Source organism: Pelodiscus sinensis, chromosome 1, assembly GCF_052426305.1.
Source record: "Pelodiscus sinensis isolate ZL-2025 chromosome 1, ASM5242630v1, whole genome shotgun sequence".
NCBI lineage: Eukaryota > Metazoa > Chordata > Testudines > Trionychidae > Pelodiscus > Pelodiscus sinensis.
The window spans coordinates 230,393,377-230,415,361 of NC_143052.1; the positions used below are offsets into that span (position 1 = coordinate 230,393,377).

General features: G+C 40.6%; 1 protein-coding gene across 4 annotated transcripts in view; it reads left to right on the top strand.

The window, feature by feature from the left end:
- The window catches only part of TUBGCP5 (tubulin gamma complex component 5), a 53,272-nt gene extending 40,208 nt beyond the window's left edge, over positions 1 to 13,064 (top strand). For 3 of the 4 annotated variants that reach the window (XM_075916235.2, XM_006135828.5, XM_025177819.3), the window contains 5 exons: positions 1,482 to 1,660; positions 2,854 to 2,979; positions 8,089 to 8,177; positions 10,595 to 10,695; positions 12,882 to 13,064. In XM_075916235.2, coding sequence (XP_075772350.2) covers positions 1,482 to 1,660; positions 2,854 to 2,979; positions 8,089 to 8,177; positions 10,595 to 10,695; positions 12,882 to 12,928 — 542 coding nt within the window. In that variant the 3' untranslated portion in view covers positions 12,929 to 13,064. Of the gene's footprint in view, positions 1 to 1,481; positions 1,661 to 2,853; positions 2,980 to 3,762; positions 8,178 to 10,594; positions 10,696 to 12,881 lie in introns of those variants that run through there. The other variant, XM_075916237.2, reaches the window with a different exon arrangement.
- Positions 13,065 to 21,985: the final 8,921 nt, after the last annotated feature.

Genomic DNA, 21,985 nt, shown 5'->3' on the forward strand with positions numbered 1-21,985 from the left:
CTTAAAGCTGTATGAATGAAAATATAAGGTCTTGTTTTAAGGCATATTGGTATTCGTGCTATTCACCATTGTTGTAATACAGCCAGTATTACAGTGACCTTCTTGAAAAGTCAGTATTGCAGTATAATAGCTACTGTTTGTACCATTTACAAAGTACAGGGAAAGTTAGTTGCTAAATTCATTTTGCTGAGCAGTGCGAAAGTCACATGGGATCTCATCTAAACCCACTTAAATGAATAGGAGTCTTTACATTGACTTCACTGGTCTTCAAGTAAGGCTCATGTGTACAGCTAAATGATTTTGGAAGTCAAGTTTTTGAAGTAAAATTGACATTAAGGGTAATGTCCAGCTGTCTTGATGGCAAATTTCTCTCTTGTGGTAACAGATGTATGAGCATCCAGATTAAGAGATTATAAACTAGTTGGATCCTTGAAGGCTTTACAGAATTCATCATATCTGAACTCATTTACCACACCCATTAAATATAGCTGGTTATATTTGAGGCATTTATTTTACAATCATCACTATGATAGGCTATTTAAGCACCAAATACAGAATTGGGTTAGTGTGCCTTTGTCTGCCATCTATCATATCTTAATTCAGCTGGAGTTAGTGAGGTTTTTTTTGTTTTTTTTTTTCAAATATTAGATTTGTTGCTCATTAATTCTTCAGCCATGGCTACTGAAGGAAATCCTGTGCATCATATACTAATGCAAGTGCAGCCAATATGGCCATAATATTACCTCTTGTCCTAAGGGGTTGTGAAAATGGTTACCCTTTTGACACTACAAAGTAAATGTTTGAAGGTCAGAATGTGTTCTTGGAATTGGAGTATAATTTTTCTGTGCTTGCAGAAAGTTTGAGCTTCTTAATTAGGGTGGGGGAGAAAGGGAGTGGAAATTTTCTAATATTCCACTTTAGTGGCCTTTTTGGTGATTATACTACTAAGAGCTTTATATAAAATAGTCCACTGTAGTTTAACCTTTTGAAAAAAATAAATGTCATGTAGATTGAGTAGTTGGGTTCAGGTTTTACCTAAATACGTTTTTGTAACCCTATTGAATTGTCGTGTCACTGAAGGTATTGAAAACTGTACTTTCTGATTTACTAAAAATTTTAATTTTGTAAGAGTATGACTGGGCTTTGCAGTGTGTTCTCCCTTTTGTGGAAATAAGATTATATTCATGTAATTTTTAAAAAATATTTTTATATATAAACCTTGGCACTTACATATTAAAGATAGAAAGTTTTATGTAGCAAACATAAACTAATTGCATCATAATATCCCCTTCCAATTATTATTTTGATATATGATTGTAACGTAACTACCGATAAACTTTGTCCTTTAATTCAGATACTTATTTCAGTATATTATTATTCTGATAATTTAATACAAGGATTACATTTTAATTTTAACTTTGAAATGTAGTCAGTACCTGTTTTATAAATATTCACCTAATCTTTTTCCTCTCCACTTTTAGAACTAGTAAGTGCTACAGAAAAACCACAGCTTAAGGATGGACCTCAGTTAGAACAAGAGACAGTTCCTCACTTTGGAGCACAAACAGATATGATAAAACAACAAATTCACCGCATGTTCCTCTTAAGAGTGAAACTCATGCATTTTGTTAACAGCTTGCATAACTACATCATGACCAGGGTTCGTCCTTTTACATTAATCTTACGTATTTTAGGAATTTCTTACTGTAGTCAAACATTGCTAATTCAAAACAACTTCTGACTATGCATATGTAATTAAGTAATGTCTTCACTTAATGTCTATTTTGTTCAATTTTTAGGCAAGGAATGTATATTTAAAATGTTTGAATTTTAAGTAAGACCTCTTAAACTCCTAAGTCTATTTAATATTTACTGATTTAAGATGCACAGTTCTTTTTTTATATTAGTAGCACTTTTCTTCAAGGCTAATTTTTTACTTCCAAAGGTTTACAAAGCGAGGACATTAGTGTCAAGAGAAAAGTACATTTCAGTAAGATGCTATTACTGTGCACTCCTGCTAGGATGACTGCAAAAGTTGTGTGTCTTGTAGGAGTTAACTACTGTTAATTTCCAAAAGTTCATATTGTCTTAAATGAAACAGGAACCTATGTAGAGTCACATTTGTCCTACTGCTGTATATGAATTGCAATTCTGTATTAATACATCCTCTCTGAAATAAGAACAGATAGAAGTTGGCCAACTTTCTTAATGGTGATGCTCTTTATTAGGCAATAGGTTCTGAGTTCTTTTGTGAATCCCAGTTTCTTAATTCCTAGGCCTTCAGGAGCTGGGATTTTTAATGATAGCATGCCCTGAATCAATACCTATAGAAGGGGCATATTCAATCCATGGTACAACTAAAAGCTTCTATCACAGTGGTTCTTAAACTCAGTTGCGATTCCATTTTAATGGGTGTGCCCAGGACAGTGGTGAGACTTGTTAGGACCCAGGGCTGAAACTGAAGCCTGAACCCTGCTGCCCTGGGCTGAAGTTGAAGTCTGAGGGTTTCTCCAGGACAGTAGGGCTTGGACTTCAGCTCCTTTCTCCTTCCCCCCCACCCCTTGCCTAATGTTGTGTAGTAATTTTTTTGTCAGAAGGAGGTCACAGTGCAATAAAGTTTTAGAACCCATGCTCTGTAGAATTAAAGACTGTCATTGACAAATGGAGTTCAGTTTTTGGTCTACAGATGCTGACCATAAGACTGAATATCAAAGGCAGATGGAGGAAGGGAGGAGTCAAGGAACAATAGAGGTTCAGATTCTAAAAAGAACTTCACAGGGGAGTGTAGAGAAGAGAACTATAGGGTTTCCGATCATAGAGGATCATGTTAATTATCCTTGCTTTTTCTTAAAGATTCTTCACAGTACAGGTTTGGAGTTTCAGCACCAGGTAGAAGAAGCCAAAGATTTAGATCAACTGATTAAAATTCATTATAGATATTTGTCTACAATCCATGATCGTTGCCTGCTGAGAGAAAAGGTATGTATCTAAGAAAAACGGAATACATGATATTTTCAGCTCAACAAAAGAAGGAAATGTTGTAATTACAAATGATCTGGTATTTACTGGACTTTTACATATGGGCATTCTAGATATTGTAGAGAGGCAATAGGCTTTCCAGTTACCTTTGACTTATTTTCCCTGTAAATTTGCATTTTCTTCCCACTCAGAATAATATCCTTAATTACAATCCAGCCCTACTTCAAATTGTATATGGGTCATCTATGGCTAGAAGATGTAGAAATCTATGGTGTTTTTTTGTGTCCTGTCCCAATTAGTGCTCTACTCCAGGTGCACCTGTGTCCCCTGTGCCTTTTTGACTGGAGATTTCTCATAGCAGAATTCATTTGGCCCACACAAATGTTGTTTAGTATTGTGTGCCAAGCTGCTATTGTACATGCAAACCAGCCTTTGCTTGGGACAAAGTCTTATCAGTAATCTGCGTTATTTTACCCCAGTTGTGTTGCTTTAGCTCTTTTAGTAGCATGTTATAGTGGTTCTTATTGTAGTTAGTAATAGTTTTAGCTGCTGTTTTGGCTTTTTTAAAAAAAAATTTCTAATATATAGCTTCTAGAGATGTAATTTCTCCTCTTCTGGGAGTTTTTATTTTACTGGGAGGATATGCTAAGTTCTGGTTTCAGACACTGCCTGTCTGTACCAACAGGAAGTCTCAGTGACTTAGTGACACGTCTTGTGCACCTGTTGCCTCAGGGAATATTATATTTTCTAAAAGTGCAACTTGCGTCTTGCATTAAAATCTAGAGCCATCAGAAAACAGAGAGCACTAACTTGGACTCCTCACAGTGGAGAGCACAGTATGTCCAACCTCGGACACTGATCAGGGACCTCTCCTGTACGTTGGTCTCTGAGTAAGTCTGCTGCCTCTGAACTGTACTTCTTAAGGGCATCTAAGAGGAAGACCCAAAATTCTTTTCGTAAGATTTCCAGAGACCATCCTTCAAATTTTCCAGGTAGGGACTTAACCTAAGAGAAGTCAGTCTCCGACGAGTTCACTGACTTCAATTCTTACTGCTTTCCAACTTGGTACACATGAGGCTGCTGTCAGATATAGTGCGCTATGTTCAACTTTTCTTTAAAAGCTCAGGACAGTCACTGGGTTCTATTACAGTGAACCTGGCAGCCATCAAAGCAGCTTTTTTGAGTAGATGCAGGTGTGCATTCCACTTAAGTGTGTGCACACCTTGCACACAGCTAAAGAATTTTGCCAAGCAGTACTTGCAGAGGGGCAGCACTTGTGCCAATAACTACCCACTCTGGTTCGTCCTGCCTGGAGTCAGAGCTCTGTATGATTTTCATCTCAAATCGCTCTATTTTTAGTACTTTTCTGTTTATATTGAACAATCCCCACATGGGTGTTTGCTATGCCTACATGCAGCTCACAGCAAGGAGTGGTGTGTTTTGTTTATAGGTTTTTCACCAAATGGACTCTGGGGGCAAGCGATCTTTGTCTGAATGTCTCAACATTACACCATGTCTGCTAATGGGTCTCATCCTAAACAATAAAGTCAATTTTGGTTCCTACTAAAAAAATAGAGTTCATTGAGGCCCTCAGACTCTTCAAGTTTAAGAGCATTTCTACTAACCGTTTTCAGTCATTTCCCTTACTCTGCAATCTCAGCCTTCCACAATGCCTTGAACGTGTCTCAGGTTCTTGGACAACATGTCTGCTGGCATAAAGATATTTAGAGGTAAATTAGAGATAAATAACAGCATAGAACACTGAAAGTCAGACCTGGTGTCTGTTAACAAACTTTATAGGACCATGGGAAACTTGGCCATGATAAATGGGTTCATAATAATTGACAAGGGATAGAGAATAAGATGGAGAATATCTTATTTCCTCTTACAAATCCATGGTATGCCCCCATCTTGAATACTGCATATAGATGTGATAGCTTTTCTGAGATGAGGCAATACTGGCATTGGAAAAGGTTCAGAAAAGGGCAACAAAAATGATTAGGAGTTTGGAATGAGTGCCATATGAAGAGAGATTAAAAAGACTGGGACATTTTAGCTTAGAAAAGAGGAGAGTAAGGGGGGATATGATAGAGGTCTATAAAATCATGATAGGTATGAAGAAAGGGAATAAAAAAAAATTAATTACTTTTTCCCATAACAAGAACTAGGGCTCACCAAATAAAATTAATAGGTAGCAGGTTTAAATCAAACAGAAGGAGGTTTTTCTTCACACAGTGCACAGTCAACTGTGGAACTTCTTGCCAGAGAATGTTGTGAAGACCAGGACTTTAACAGGGTTCAAAAAATAACTAGATAAATTCATGGAGGATAGATCAGTCAATTATCCAGGATGGGTAGGAATGGTGTCCCTAGCTTCTGTTTCAGGGGCTGGAAATGGATGATAGGAGTGGGATCACTTCATGATTACCTGTTTCTGTTCACTTCTTCTGGGGCAACCGGCATTGGCCAGTGTTGACAGACAGGTTACTGGGCTAGTTGGACCTTTGGTCTGACCCAGTATGGCCATTCCTCTGACATCCGGCTAGTCAAAAGCATGCTGGACCACAGATGTTGTCTGACCAGAGAGTGATGCACTAGAGAGTTTCAGCCTCTAGCTTTGTCTATACCTCTTCATTGTGTATTTCTGAACCATTATGTTGGTATCGCATGTTTCAGGGCGATGAACATTTTGGTGGGTAGACCTGCTAACCTTGTTTTAGGTAGATTCTGAACCCCACCTTCTAGGGTGGGTACTGCTTGTGAGTCACCTAAGTGGAATACATGACTTCATTTACTTAACGTGAGTAATCATTTCTTTTTCAGCTGTGGTTCTTTGAGACAAGGTGCATGTGTGTATTCCATGACTGACCCTCCATCCTATGCATCAGACTCTAGTTTCTGAGTGTTCTTTGTAAAGGAGCTGAGGTGGAGGGTGTCAGGGAGACTCGACTTCATGTTGCCAGAGGAGAGGCTATGGTCATTAGGTGTGACAGTACTGCTAGAAAAAATTCTTTGGTTCTAATGTGCTATGTGTATGCACAGCTATATGGAATACATGGTTACATCAGATCTCAAATAACCATGGTTTTTAAAAGTAACCATTTCTTTCCATTCTTGAATTGAATGTTTTTCTGTATTTGCCCACTCAGTGATGACGAGGCTCCTCAGGGGTCTCAGAAATGTATTTCTCCCAGTCAAGAGTCCTACTCTATTTGGGACCTCAAGCTGTTTCTTAAATGTCTTATAGAATCTCTGTTCTCCATTTCTCAATTGAAAGCAGCATTTCTGGTAGCCACCACTTTCATCAGCATAATGAGTTAGGGAAATGGGCGGCCCTTTTGGCATACCCCCTGTTCATGTTACCTTTCAAAGACAAGTTCACACGGCCACACCTGTTTTTACCAAAAATATCTTCTGAGTTCCATGTTAACTAATGCATTCACTTTCTGATCTTTTACCCTAAACCTCAAACAAAGAGGATGTGTTACACACAGTTGATGTCAGGAGAGCCTTAGCCTTCGATCTTGACAGGACTAAACCATTCAGAAAGTCTCCCAAATTATTAGTCTCGATTGCAGATAAATCAAAAGGCTCTGCAATATAAGACTTCCCACATGCATTACTGATTGTGTTAGCTATTGCTACCAATCTTATAATCTCCAAACACATTCAGGCATATGAACTTGTTCTATAAGATCTATTGCCACTTCTACAGCTTTTTGCAAAAATATTCCCATCAGTGAAATAAATAGAACTGTGACTTGGACCTCTCTTTGTACTTTTGGTAAGTGCTGTGTGATATCTCATGACTTGGCTTCTGATGTTGTATGTGGCTCAGTTGTACTTTCTTCAATACTGAACTCAATTCTGAAGGCCCTTGCTCCTTAAAGAATTCAGTAGTCACCTAGGGCATGTCTACACTGAGGAGTTAATTTGAAATAACTCCCCTTATTTCAAAATAACTAGGCGAGTGTCCACACTACCAAGCCTGTTGTTTTGAAATAATAACTTCTGCTTGTGAAGAGGAATACGCTTATTTCAAAATAGTTATTTCGGGACTTATTTTGAAATAACCTGGTAGTGTAGACTTAGCCCTAGAGTGAAACACCTATAGGGACAGTACTAGAAAAAGAACACATTATTATTCACCCAGTGCACTAACACTAATTCTTCAGGATGTGGGTACCTATGGGTTCTCCACTTTGGGTACGTCTAGACTACATGTCTCTGTCGCCAGAGGCATGTAGATTAGGCTACCAGGCATAGGAAAATGAAGCGGCGATTTAAATAATTGCCGCTTCATTTAAATTTACATGGCTGCCGCACTGAGCCGACAAACAGCTGATCAGGGTAGCAAGAAGGTGAGCAGTAACTGAGAGTGCCACACGTGATAGAGCTCTACTACCTGATTGAACTGTTGTATTGTAGAGCAATGATTTTTCAGTGGGTCCACAGACTACATCTAGGATTTCCAAATGGCTTTGTACCTCCACTTGAAATTTGTCAGGGGACCGCAGATGGAAAAAGGTTGAAAACTACTGTTGTACAGACAGCAAAGTCAGCGTATGCTGTACCTGTTTGCAGTAGCTTTAGCTAGTATCAGTAGTGTATTTAAATAGTATTTTAGGTTAAAATGCAGTTATAAAATATTCCAGATTGTATAATCTACATTAACCTAAATTACAAGTTCCTACAAAGGTGGGAAAGCAACAAGGGTGATGCACTAGTTTAAACAAAATATAAATAGGACCAAGAAATATTTCATTATCTGCATTTTGTCAGTTGATGTTTTAAATGTCCACATTTGTTTAAAACTTTGCCACTTCGTAGGCGATACACTTTGTCACTGGAGCAGTACTTTATCCCAAATACTAGGTACATTAGATATTGTCAAAATAGTCAACCACAGAATGAAGTGAATAGTTAATCCAGTAAACAAAGCATATATTGTAGTTTGGAGAATTGGAGTATATCCTCACGATTGTTTTAATTGAAACATTAATTTTAAACATCATGGGATGTCATTTTCCAGCCTACAGAAGCACTTATTGAATTTAAAAATAAATTCCTGATTACAGCTACTTATATTTTTCCCCATTATTATCTTAGGTCAGTTTTGTGAAAGAAGCTATAATGAAAGTGCTGAATTTAGTGCTGATGTTTGCAGATCGTTGGCAGGCTGGTTTGGGAGCTTGGAGGTAAGTAATGTGTCCTAATGTGATCATTTCATGGTTCCAGTGTTGTGTTTGAAGTATATATCTTTTTGCATTGCATGGTTATTGGAAGAGGCTGAAATGACCTTTTGTTAACAAGGATAAAATTCAACTGAACTGAAGCTTATCAGCTTCAGGCACCTGTTGGTTGTATAATCAGAGTGTTTTTCAATGGATAATGGTGGCTGTTGTATGTAAAAAAAAATCATAAATTAATAAAATGAAAGGCTCAATGGTCATGTTTGTAATTACATTTTTTCTTTTAATGCTTAGCTTAAAATTACAGGCACTAGGAACTGACATTTTTTACTTGGTTTACGAGAGTTGTGAGTTTAAATAATAAGGACTCGTTCTGGACTGGTAAAAAGGCAAGGGAAGATAGGAAAAGTTAAACTTCCTTTGGTTATTGGCTCTGTAAATCTTCCTTTTTGATATAGTTGGCTAGTTGATAGTAACCTTGTGTTCTATCTCAGAAGGTGAAATCCTGCTTCTGTCAAAGTTGAGGGACATTTTGCCTTTGAGTTCAGTGGACCAGCATTTCACCCAGAAAGTTCAGGGCTCCCATTGTATCAAAAATAAGCCCTATAAATGTCTAAGCAAACCTCTTGCATTATATGAGGATTGCCTAAATGTATTATATTCTGTTGCTTTTTCCTTTATACCTCCTCTGTATTCTTAGGCACCAGATGAGAAATTTCTATAAGGCAGAGTATTCAGGAGTGCTCAGTGCTGATCTGTCCCCGTGGAACTCGCCATCCACGTGCTAACTTGCCGTGGGCATCCATCTCTTGGGCACGTGTTTTTTGTCTATGGAACCCACATCAGGGAAAAAGAAGAGCGATTAATCAAGTAGCTTCTTAGCTCTCGGCCAGCAATGGGCAATCTAGGTTAGTGAGTGGGCTGCTTGAGTAGGCCTCTTTCAGCTCGATGGGCTGCAAGATTGCATAACCAAGATGGTCTCCCAGAATACGGTAGTTTTGTTAACTGTGCTTGCATACCTCAAATTTGCGAGGTGTGCTGATTGAGCTGTAGCCATGCTAAGTTTGGAAGGGGAGCAACTGTATGGCTCTCACTCAGTGTTGTGTGCAGTCAGCATGCACCTCACTTCACGTGCCCTTGCTTTACATGTTGGTTACTTTAGTAAAACTACTAGAGGAAAAAACCTACACAAATGGAAACTAGCAGAATTTGGTAACTTGCACGTGGGCAATGGTAAACAATGTTCCGTGGACCACACACCGAAATCCAGTGGACCACATGCAACCCACGAGCTACAGGTTGCCCACCACTGCTCTAGGCTTTGAAGCAGTTTGGAGCTTGAGAGCATATCGCATAAGAGAGGTTTCCTAGACTGGAACAGTAACTTTACTTCACACAGGATCGGTGTCTAATCCTACTAGCTATTCGATTCATAGCAGAGTGTGGCGTTAGCTCATTATTAATTGTGTTGTGATAGTGCCTTAGTAGCCTCTGTCAAGAATTGTTGTGCTAAGCCACCCGGGGTTGGCAATAATTTTTGCTGGGGGGTCACTCTAGAAATTTGGTAAGTGATCAAGCGCTGCATTTTTCTCTTATATTAATGGAGGAAGTGTGGTATCTGGGAGTGAGTTTGGGTGAAGGAGGTGGTTGTGACCTCAGGCACTGGACTGAGGTGCAGGGGTTTGGGTTGTGATCTAGGACAAGAGGGGGTTATGACCTGGGACCGGAGATTGGGGTGCCAGATCTGGGAGAGGATATGGGTGCAGGAGGGGAGCAGAGGTTTTGGGTATGTGGTATAGAGGGAGGAGTATTGGGAGACAGAGAGTTGGGGAAGGGAGAGGCCAGGCACCAGAGGCAGGCTCTGGCCAGAAGATTTATCTGGGTGACTCTTGGCCAGCAGCCCAGCATGTTTCTCAGCCAGCCTGCTTGCCTGCCTACCTCGTCCCTGAACTGGCTTCAGAGCCGTGTGTGTCTGTAAATAACTATGGGGGGGGGGCATATTGTTTTGTGACTGCCTGTTATTCAAATCCAATGGGATTGTGGTGAGGGCTGGGGCAGTACCTGAAGCTCTTCCCCCCCTCCCCCCCCCCCACTTTCCGGGCTCAGTTTTGAAAGAGAAATGGACCGGGAGCCACTTTTCTGAGCGGCATGTGGGTGGGACAAGACAAGCAGGGAGTCTGCCTGTGGATCTCTCCTGCGTCCACAGATTGGATGCAGCCCGTGGGCCATATTTTGTCTAGGGCTGTGCTATAAGCTCTCCATTCACACACAATTGAAAGATCATCTCACCTGAAAGCTTAGAATACCCAAAGCACTCATTTTTATTCATTATTAAAAAGAAAGGCTATGTCATCTTATATAGGAATATATATGTAGTCAATTATCAATTTTATATTTTTAATTAAATTGCACTTCTTTCTTAGGATGGAATCCATAGAGAAGATGGAATCAGATTTTAAAAATTGTCACATGTTTCTTGTAACAGTTCTAAATAAAGCAGTCTGTAGAGGCTCTTTTCCTCATTGTGAGTATACAGAACAATTTAACAATAGTCTTTTTATATACTGACGCTTCTCATTTATAAACTTCTTTCAGAAAGTAGGCTTTTTTGAGTTTGTAGGAATGTGTCTGTTTAATATGATTTAAATTGATTTTTATATTGTGTAAGAGCAAGATTAAGGTGTGAGACTGGCAAAGCATTGTCTCTTCTTTTAATAAAACAATTTAAAAATATTTTACAGCATGTGTGCCTTGTTTTGGTTATGAACAGCAAATCCTTCTTCATTTTGCCTAAGGCCTTGAGGCTAGACATGCTAATGATGATTGGCATCAATCGTAAATCCTAACTGTGTCAATGGAATTCACATGCCACTTAAAGTATTTGGTACTCATTTATTTGACTACACATCACTTAAAATGGCTGACGTTGAATATGTGACAAAAGATGATTTGTAGTCAGAGATAATAATCACTGTTAAACATAGATTGCATATTCTTTTTTATGCAGATGTTGTAGTGCCTTCTATAAGCTAAACAGAATTACAGGCAGTCCCCGGGTTACATGAATCCGACTTATGTCGGATCCCTACTTACCAACGGGGCTTTTCTCGCCGAGGAGGACGCGGGCAGCGGGACCCCCCAGCAGACCAGGGAGACGCAGAGCAAAGCCGCGGAGGACGCGGGCGGTGGGACCGTGGTGTGTCTGGGTGGTCCCGCCGCCCACGTCCTCCACAGTGAGAAAAGCCACTCCGCGTCTCCCTGGTCTGCTTGGGCGCCTCCCCCCCCCCCCCCCAGCAGACCAGGGAGACGCGGAGCAAAGCCGCGGAGGACGGAGGTGGCGGGACCGCGGCGCATCTCCGCGGTCCCGCATCCTCCGCGTCTCCCTGGTCTGCTGGGGGGGGGGGGGGGGAGGGCGCAGCTAGTGCGCCCCCCCCACCCCCCCAGCAGACCAGGCTTTTCTTGCTGACGCCTGAGGTAGAGCAGCTGGGGTGCTGCCAGGTTGGTCCCCGCAGCGCTGAAGTGTCCCAGTCGTCCAGATTCAGCCGCTGCTGAAACTGACCAGCGGCTGATTCCAGGAAGTCCGGGGCAGAGCAACTCTGCCTCGGGCTTCCTGTAGTCAGCCGCTGGTCAGTTTCAGCAGTGGCTGAATCTGGTTGCCAGTTCCGACTTGCATACAAATTCAACTTAAGAACAAACCTACAGTCCCTATCTTGTACGTAACCCGGGGACTGCCTGTATTTTATTTATTGTTTTATTATGATATCAGAATAGACATCCTAGAATGGAAGGCATAAAATGGCCACTTTTATTTTAACAATTCAGTAGTTTTTTGTGCTGGTGCGTTAGATATTATGTAGCAGTATAATCTTGTACAGTACTTAACAGGCAAATGGAGGCAGAGTCTGACTGAGGAATATACATTTTAACGATTAGGAGTTGAGAGTTTCATTTTAAATTGGCCATGACCGTTTTAACATGTCATCTATGTTGGTATAATATCACTGTTCTTAAACATTTCAGCTGATAGACTTTTAAGTATTTCGCATGTATTTTTTCAGTCTGAATGTTGCACCCACTAAATATTTCTAAAGATAACAAAATATTTGTTTAAGTAACAGGTGCATCTGTGGAAAACTAAATACGTAATAATGTGGGTAGTGGTACAAGAATAACACTAATTTTAAATGAAGCAAAAGCTACACCAGACTAACACGGCTACGTTTCTATTACTAATTTTAAATGACACTGGCTTCTCACAAGGACAGAGAATACAAAAGTGGCCATGGTTGTAATTTCAAGACCTTAAATACGAGAGCAGGTGCAACATAAATTGTCCGCTTTTTGAAGTGAATTTATTCTGTGCTTGCACTGATATAAATTAAAGCAGAATTTTGTCCTGTGTTATGGGATCTTTTCGGTGGGGGCATTATTTACAAAGGACAAAGATTCATTTATTCTTTTTGCTAAGGACCAACATTTGAAAGGAATGCAACTTTCCACAGTTGATCCCTCATTATTTAAGATATTTCAGGTAATGAAATTGATAAAATTGAAATCTCCTGATGGAGAGAAGATATCGTTGTTTGTAATCTGAATAGTAAAAATATATTTTGTAAGCTATAAAACAGACAGCTTCAGAAAACCTTTGCAGAGTGATGTAAACAAGCATATTTAAAATGTTTAATTGTTTTAATCTGTTTTGGTTCACAGTGGAGTCTTTAGCTTTGTCACTCATGGCTGGCATGGAACAAAATTAACAAATCCAAAGTGCATTGAACTATTCAAGAACTGAACTCCTGTAGCATTCATCTTCAACGTTATTTAAAGTGATCCTTTTTTACTGAAATCCGTGTGTGTGTGTGTGTGTGTGTGTGTGTGTGTGTGTGTGTGTGTGTGTGTATATATATATATATATACACACACACATAGCTAAATAACAGTTTATATAATTTCCTTTTATTGACAGTTTGAAAATGTAAAATGCTTGAAACTGTAAATGGCATTGTATATAGTATTTAATGAGTATTTAATTGTGGCTGTATTTTTTCTGCATGTTAGTATACTATAATATCAAATTCATACTGTCATGTAAAAGTAGCTGATTTGAAAATACATCAGCTGTATTGTGTTGTGAAGAAGGAATTATTTTTAAAAATAAAGTATTATCTGCGTAAGTCTTGAAAATAGTTCCCATTAATTTTGGAAGAAATGTTAAATACTTGCCATTTTAAATTAGGATCAAAAGACATATGTATAATATATTATAACTGTGGAAGTGCGGAGTACAAAAATACTTGTTCTCAGCTCCTTACCCTTCTGTTGTTCTTCCAGTCCTTTCCACAGGTGATCTGTCCCTTGTTCAGTTTCCTAGTCTCTTGTGACTTAGTCTCTGTCTTCATGTCTGTATATGTGAACCTCACTCTTGGGCTATGTCTACACTGTGGGGTTTTTCTGGGATACCAGAGGAAAAACTCGGCTGCATCCAGGGAATGCATCTGCTCTTCCGCTTTTTTTATCTGTGGGAACTACAAACTTTGTATTAAAAAAAAAAAAAAAAGCTGAAATTTTGATGCAATTATATGATTCTGTGACAACACCAAATAGAGAGAAAGCTGGCAACACTGGGGGTAAAGTGCTGGTGCTTTCTAGTATGTTCTAGGTCCATTTGTAGCTTAGCATGGGACAGAAGTGAGCAAGATACAGCCTGTGGGCTGGATATGGCCCACCGAGCCTTTTAATCTGGCCCACTGCCTGCTCCTGTGGCTTACAGCAGACCCATTCCACTCAAAGTGGCTGGCTGCTCCCTGTGGCTTGCTGTGTTGTGGGTGGGGTGGGAGGAAGAGGCGTTGTGTGCTGCCTCTGCAAAATCTCTCAGCTCAGTGTATGTCTACACTGCAGAGTGGTTTTTTTTAAACTGTTGTTTTTCCTAAAAAACATCACTTACGTCCACACTGCAATCGTGTTCTTTCAGAAAAAAAATTGAGAGAACAGAAGGGTTTTCCAACATTGATAAACCTCTTCCTACGAGGAAGAAATCTTTTTCTGAAAGAGCTCTTTTGGAAAATGGCGTGTGGACGGGAAAGAAGGAGTTGTTTTGAGAGAAGAGGAAAAGACACAGGTGCCCTGGTGGTCACTCCATCCATAGTAATCACAGCTTAAATGTGAGATAGTGTCCACACTGAATAGACACTATCAAAAAAGCAGATCGCTTTTTCAATGCACTTTTGCAGTATAGACGCTCTCTTTCGGAAGAAGTTTTTTCAGAAGATTTCTTCCGGAAAGCTTCTTCCAAAAGAAGTCTGCAGTCTAGACATAGTCTGGAAGCTGAGATGTTGTTGGGAGCAGGTGCAGCACAGCACAGTTTCTCAGCTCAGCTCCACAGTTTCCAGCCAATAGGAGCTGAGAGATTTTGCTGGAGGTGAGGGCAATTTGAAGCCTCCTCTCCCACCCTCCCCCGCAGCACAGCGAGCCACAGGGAACAGCTAGCCTGGGGGCTGCTGGCAAGTAGGGAAGCCTGTTTGAGAGTGCTGCTGTCCGGGAGCTACTTAGGTAAGCCCTTCCTAGCCAGAACTGCACCCAACTTCCTCCCAGACTTGGTACTCCTTCCTATTTCCCTCTCCCATGCTAGAATCCTCTCCTGCACTCATATCCCTCCCTGGACCCTGGACCCTGCACCCCAATCCCCTGCCTCAGGTTACCACACAAATCCTCTGTACCCTTCTCTCCCCCCCACCCCATTCCCCACCCCACCCCATATCACAACTCCCTCCCAGACCGTGCATCCCTCCTGCAAGCCAGGATTATCTCCTGCATCCCGCTTTCCTACCCTAAGCTCCCTTCTGCACCTAACCTCTGTCCCAGAACCCCTCCATAGAAAACCGCAGCCCTGACAACTTGCCAAAATCTTGCAACGTCTACCCCCATCAAAAATTATCCACCCCAGCACAGAATGTTGTCTGAGCAAAACCTATATCATATTTTTATAGTTCTCATACCATAGCTTCCCTTTTAAAATGTTTCAAACTTCTGGAGGGATGCCCTTTGAAGCTGTGGTATCATCAAAAGTAATTTGTACTTTCATTTCACCTTGGTCTTTTCCCACCATGATATCCCTACTCTGCAGTGTACCTGTATTTGATATATCTATAAAATGTTTGCTGCTTGTCCAGTTTAACAATACTAGCCATAGCATGATGTATTTGGGCAGTGAGGTCCAGGAGTTGCTTGCACTTGTTCAGGTATATTCATGTGCTGTTTGGCCAAGTAGTTGTTTACTGGTCTTCTGTATTTTAAAAGTTGACTGAGTTTGGGTAATGTTTTTCTATATATATGGTTACTCCTAGCTCTATCTAAGTAATAACTTTCTTTTCTCTCAACCTGCTTTAGGTATTATATTTAGGTATGTGGCAGAACAAAACAAAAATGTCTGCCATATTTGATTAAGCATTAACTTATTGTGACTCTGCCACTCCCTGTTATCAGCACTAACTTAACTTGGAAAAATCTGTGGGAGTAGCCTAGAAGCACAATGTAGAGAGAAGCACAATTATGGCTCCTCACCCCTATTCGCAGAGCAGCGGGTGATGTTGTGAATGGTTTTCTGCTTAGTGTCCCTATCTGGTTCCCTTGATTTGCACTTATCACTCCCATTTTCATCATTTGCTGCTCTCTGCTTCAGTTAATTCATTGTCTCTGGCGCCCTTCCCCCATTCAGGGTGAGTGTCTTTTGTTCTATTGTGATCTTCTATACCCCCTTCAAATAGGATTTCAGATAGGACAGCTCTAGTCATGAATAAAAAATTAGAGCTGCCTTTTTGTTTTTGTTTTTGTTTTGAGGGGGAGAAAAGGTGTGCATTTATGTTTGCATTTGCTTTCTCTGATAATGAAAAGGTATTTGGCTCAGGCTGACTTGTATTATATTAATTTAATTGGAATATATGGATCAAGAGTTGACTAGTTACATGACCCTGTAAAGTTTTAAACAAGGTTCAGGTTTGGTATACAGAGACCTCAGAGACCAGGGCTCAAACACTATTAAAAATCTCTGTGATTAAAGATAAATAAAAGAAGGAAAAAAGTTAAAAGCATGTGAAATGCAAGACACATTAAGTAAGGCTTTCATTGCAACCATAACTCTTTTCTCCTTTCCTTTTTAGTTTTTAGGAAACCCTACTGTTTGATCACTTCTTAGGTGGTATTAAATAGGGTGTTAACTTCTGGGGGAAAAAAAGATAGTTAATTGAGATGGACCGGAACAGTTGTTGCTGTTAAAGTCCAGTCCTATTTTTAAGAAGACAAAACAAAACAAACTTGCATAAGAGGGGAGAGAGAAACAGTAAAAATGGAAAATGCAGCTTCTATCTCTGCTGTTGACTCTGACTTGCAGCTTCACTAATAGAAAAAGAAAGGCACAAAGCACCATTTTATTAGCCTCTCTGAGACTTGGCAAATTTCTGCCTGCAGGGGGGAGTACAGAACGTTGCTTTTAACTGCCTCTTACAGGCTCATAGCACTATTGTAAAATATGTAGTCTTGGCCTGATAAGCCAGACTATTATTATATAGAAGGCGAAAGGAAGCTGGATAGGAAAAGAACTTGGAAGGGCCAGGAGGTGTGACACAGTCTCATGGCCCAGTAGTTGGGATTCAGACAGAGCCAATGGAGATGGTGATGTGATGTGGGTGTCCTTTTTTGGGGGGGTGGGGGGAAGAGGGAGGGTTGAATCTGTTCAGGATACCTCTTTCACACAGCTGATGAAAGCCCAATGGTGTGTCAGTGGATCCCTGACTCCTAGGAGGGGATGGACGGCAGCAGTTGCTGACAGGCAGCTTCTTTTAATTTTCCACCAAAAGCTGCCGTAAAAAAACCCCCACTAATGAGCTTATCCCCTCATTATTTTGTCCATCAATACATCTAATTTTGGACACACTAATCTGGGTTCATTGATTTCCAATCTCTTGTTTACCAGCCATAAACTTATTGCAGTTCTTGAGTTACAGTAGTAGGCCTTCTTATGTAGAATAAATTAGTGAGTCTCGCCTTTTCCCACCAACATTTATTATTTTAATACGTAATTGAAATACTCTGTATATTTCTATTCGGTTTCCCACTGGTAGGTTCACAAATCAGATAAATTCATAAGCCTAATTATTATGACACCACCTACCTGATAAAAGGTCTAGTTTACAGGAGAGAAGGTTTCCAAAGGATTACTGGCAGAACACTCCAAACTTTCAAAAGGTGACATCTGATTTGTCTGCTCAGGGAAATTCCACTAGATAGAAGGATTTCAAGTTCCCTGAATTTGCTATTACAGATTAGTTAATCCTCTCCGGAGTATCCACGGCTATTGTTTTAATAATGCCCTGTTCGATGTTTTTAAAACATGAGAAAAGACATCTCTTACCTGAAAAGTTTCCACTCTAAATGATAAACTCCAAAAAATGTTAATTTTATAAACTACATATAGTTTACAGTGAAAGGATCATGGTACAAATGACTGAGAAAATATAGGTTGAGGAAGCAATAAAGGAGGGAAAGGATTTATAGGTCCAGAGAGATTGTTTTGATGGAAAGGGAATGGAGGAGGAGGAGGAACTATTGGGGTGGCAGACAGATTAGAGTTAGACAAGGGTGTAGCCCTGAATGTAAGTAATAAAGGACAGATGGGACAGAGGGGAAGAGGTCAGCACAGAGAAAACTGAAGAGTGAATGAGGCCACTTGGAGCACGTCTACACTGCAGCATTATTTCGAAATAACGTCAGTTATTTTGAATAGTGTGCGTCTACACAGCAAGCCATTATTTTGAAATAATTTTAAGATGGAGGACTTATTACTCTGACTCCTGTAACCTTCATTTCGCGAGGAACAAGGGAAGTCAAAGGAAGAGTGTTCTTCCTTCGACTTCCTGTTGTGTAGACAGCGCCAAAAGCCGAATTAAGCTATTTTGACTTCAGCTACATAATTGAAGTTATGTATCTTAATTCGACTTTTGCCCGGTAGCGTAGACATGCCCTTAGTGAAAAGTTGTAGAAAAAAAGGAGGGCCCCAGCATAGAACCCTGTGGGATGTTGATCCAAGTAACAAGAGCAAGAGGTGCAAGCAGGAAACAAAATATTGAAAAAGCAGTTAAAAGAGATTAGTGAATGGGTGGTCAACTGGCAAAAATCATAAAAAGGTTGAGAAAAACAGAATTATGGTGTACAAAGCCTTACTGTTTTCATAACTTCCAATGAATTAGTGATGGTTCAGCAGTCAAAAAGACATATGTTAGCACCACGTAGAGGCAATGCATATTAAGTTTTTATTTAAAGGGCGATCCTTTCAGGGTATGTCTACACAAAAGAGTTTTTTCCGCAAAAATGACCGTTTTTCTGAAAAAACTTCAATTACGTCCATACTTCAATCACATTTTTCCAAAGGAAAATCGAAAGACTAGAGGGGGTTTTCCGACACTGGTAAACCTCTTTCTACGAGGAAGAAGCCTTTTTCTGAAAGAGCTCTTTCGGAAAATGGTGTGTGTGGACAGGGAAGAGAGAGTTCTTTTGAAAGAAGAAGAAAAGGAAAAGGTGCCCTGGTGGCCACTCCTTCCATAGTAATCACATCTGAAATGCAAGATAGCGTCCACACTGAATGGACTCTCTCTTTGAAAAAAGCAGATTGCTTTTTTTATGTGATTTTGCAGTGTGGATGCTCTCTTTCGGAAGAAGTTTTTTTCCGGAAAATCTCTCCCAGAAAGGCTTCTTCCGAAAAAAGCCTGTCGTCTAGACATAGCCTAAGACACTAGCCCACATCCTTGATTCTGGTTTAGCTTTGCATGTGTATAGAGAGGGGATGAGGATCAAGGTGGAGAAAAGAAATGTCCTTTTGTTAAATTTTTGGTTTTGGGCCAATAGGATCTGATTGCATTTGCCCATAATATGCTTTAATCACACCCTTTTCTCTTCCCACAAATCATCTTGGGACGCCTCTGCAAGGGGAAGGTCCAGCTGTTTAAGGAAAGTGTCCCTTTGTGCCTTTCCTAGGTTCTACTTGGAGTCGCTTCTACTTGGACTAGGGCATAATATTAGTATTTATACACAATACAAAAAAAAAGAATGGGCTTTTGGGTGTATTAGGCCCTGATCCATCAAAGCCCTTACGTACAGTGGAACCCTGTTTATACTATCTAATTGGAACCATGGCTAGATAATCAAAAACTTAGATAATCAGGAGGTCAGGTGACAGCCCAAGCCTTGCTGCCTGGGGCTGAAGTGTCAATTTCCCATATTCTTCTATGTGCGCAGGTGGTTCACTTAATACAGACAGCTGAATTATGGCAGCTTATCTAAATGGAAATTCTACTGTATTTACTTAAAGTATATGAATAATCTAATTGACAATATGGCAGTTAGCACCTCTAATTTCTATAGTATAGACAAGTCCTTAGAAAGAGAGAAACTAATGAATCAGTGGAGCAATACGTTCCCTGGACAATGTCCCTGTATTGTTATTGAGGCTGTGTATATCATATATTTTGAAGTCTTTATTTTGCACAAATTCATACTTCGTGATTACCTAGATACCAAATTTTGCATAAATAATCCAGCCACTTAAATTAGCTGAATGCACTACTTTTTACACCAGAATATGCTGGGTGAAAGGTTTAAATAATTATTCTTTTTCAAGCAGTGTCCCGTGGGTGCTCCATTGTAGGTGCCGGGCTTGTCCCAGCACCTTAGATGGGAGATCTTTTCCAGCCGTAGTCTGCTGGACCGCACATGTGCGAAGTGCAGCTCGTGGCTTTTTGTGCTGTTTGAGTGCACTACTTTTTATACCGGAATATGCTGGATGAAAGGTTTAAATAATTATTTTTGTTTTTTATTGGAAAAAAGTCATGACTATTATGATTAGAGTTCATAAATATTTGCTAACAAAATTAAACTCTAGTTACCTGTTCAACTGTCAGTTTAGTGCGAAGAACATTTTTTATTGCTACAAATCACAAAATTCAAATTAGTTACAGAAAGAGTAATGGAAGTTGTATGAGTTTCTGATTCAAATTTACTACGTTTGGTAATTATTCAATAAAATGAATAATGTTTGTAGTTGAAATCCTACAAATTTAAAACTGCTCCTTTACTTCCCTTTTGCAAGCATATTAATAAATTGTTACATATATTTAATTTCTTGAACTTTCCTATAAGTGTGATCTATTCAAAATTACTTTGCCCGGTCAATGACAGGCCTCACTTCCTAGTTGGGTATAAAGAGAGGGTGAATTTGCATTGGTTAGGAAAGAACCAGGATATTGGGTCTGGAATATGACTTTCAAAGGGCTCACATTTTGAGGTTCTAACAATAATTTAGTATTATTTCTGGTAGAAGTAGTTTCTGACCATAGTGTTCTAATCACTTTCCTAACCTAGAAGGCAGCATGAACTCTGGCTCTAATTCAGTGATGGGCAACTTAAAGTCCATGGGCTGCATATGGCCCACTGGGATTCTACCTGTAGCTTGCACATCCCCTATCTGCTCCCCTCCCCGATGTGCTTCTCGCGCACTGGGGCACTGGAGCCTTGCACTTCCTATTCTCTTCCTCCCCTTCCCCCGGGGAATAAGAGCCTCCGGAAAAGGGCGCTTTTTCCGGAGGATCAGGACCAGTGTAGACGCTCTTTTCCGGCTTTTTAAAAAGCCGGATAAAAGCGGCAGACATTTTTATTTAAATGCCGCGGGGGATATTTAAATCCCCCGCGCATTTCCCTACGACGACTCATGAAATTTACATGCCCCTTCCGGAAAAGGGGCCAGTGTAGACGTAGCCAAAGAGTACAGGGGGCAAATACCCTGGGTCTAATATAATTGGCATGATATTTGCAGCATCAGCAGGATTGGATTGAGGTTCCATCCTCCAAAGACTTTCCATGTGCTTGATTTTACACATGCATGTAGTGCCATTGAGCTCAATAGCAATATGCTCACATGTAAGGTTAAATACATGAATGTGTCTTTGCTGGATTAGGACACATTACACACAGGTAGTTAGACAGACTCAGTGGCAAGAAGAGAAAAATAGGAAGCCTGGCATTGCATTTAGGCAGACGCTTTTATGCAAAAATATGCTCAATGTTTTACTCAACTTTTATAGGCTAGAATAATTCAACCACAGAAATGTAGGTCTAGAATAGACTTCAAGAGGTGACCCAATATATCCCAGCTTGCAGCAAGAGTAAGTATACTAAAACCATCTCTGTCAGGTGACCCTTTCTTAAAAATCGCCAGTAATAGAGAAATAGTAATAGAGAAACGGAACCTAAAACGATAGCTGCCCTAGCATTTGTGTTGCTCGGGTATGTGAAAAACACACCCCTCCGAATAACAGAAAAGTTACACCACCAGAAGCATGCGTGTGGCAAGCGCTCTGCCTCCACAAGTCTAGGTACCCCCTCCTCTTTGGGAGCGGTTTGATTATGTGAACGGGAGCGCTCTCCTGCAGCACAGAGGGGTTTGCACAGGCAAGCTCTGCGGCAAGGGGCATGGGTGCAGCTCAGCTGTGCCAGTGTGCGCGGGCTACCGGAGCCAGATACGGCTCCACATTCTCTTCCTCTGGTACCGCTTAGATGCCGACTCCCAGGATTGCTAATGCTAATCCATCCCCGTGAAAGGGCTGCCACGGCCCCCGCCCCGCGGTGGAGGAAGGGCCCCTTCCCTTCCCTCTCCCCTCCTGCTCCAGGCCCAGGCAGCAAAGCTGCTCCCCCGGGAGCGCCCGGAGGGAAGCGGCTCCTGCCTCTCAGCCGGGGTAGGAGGAGCCTGGCGCTCGGCGGGGCTGGGATCC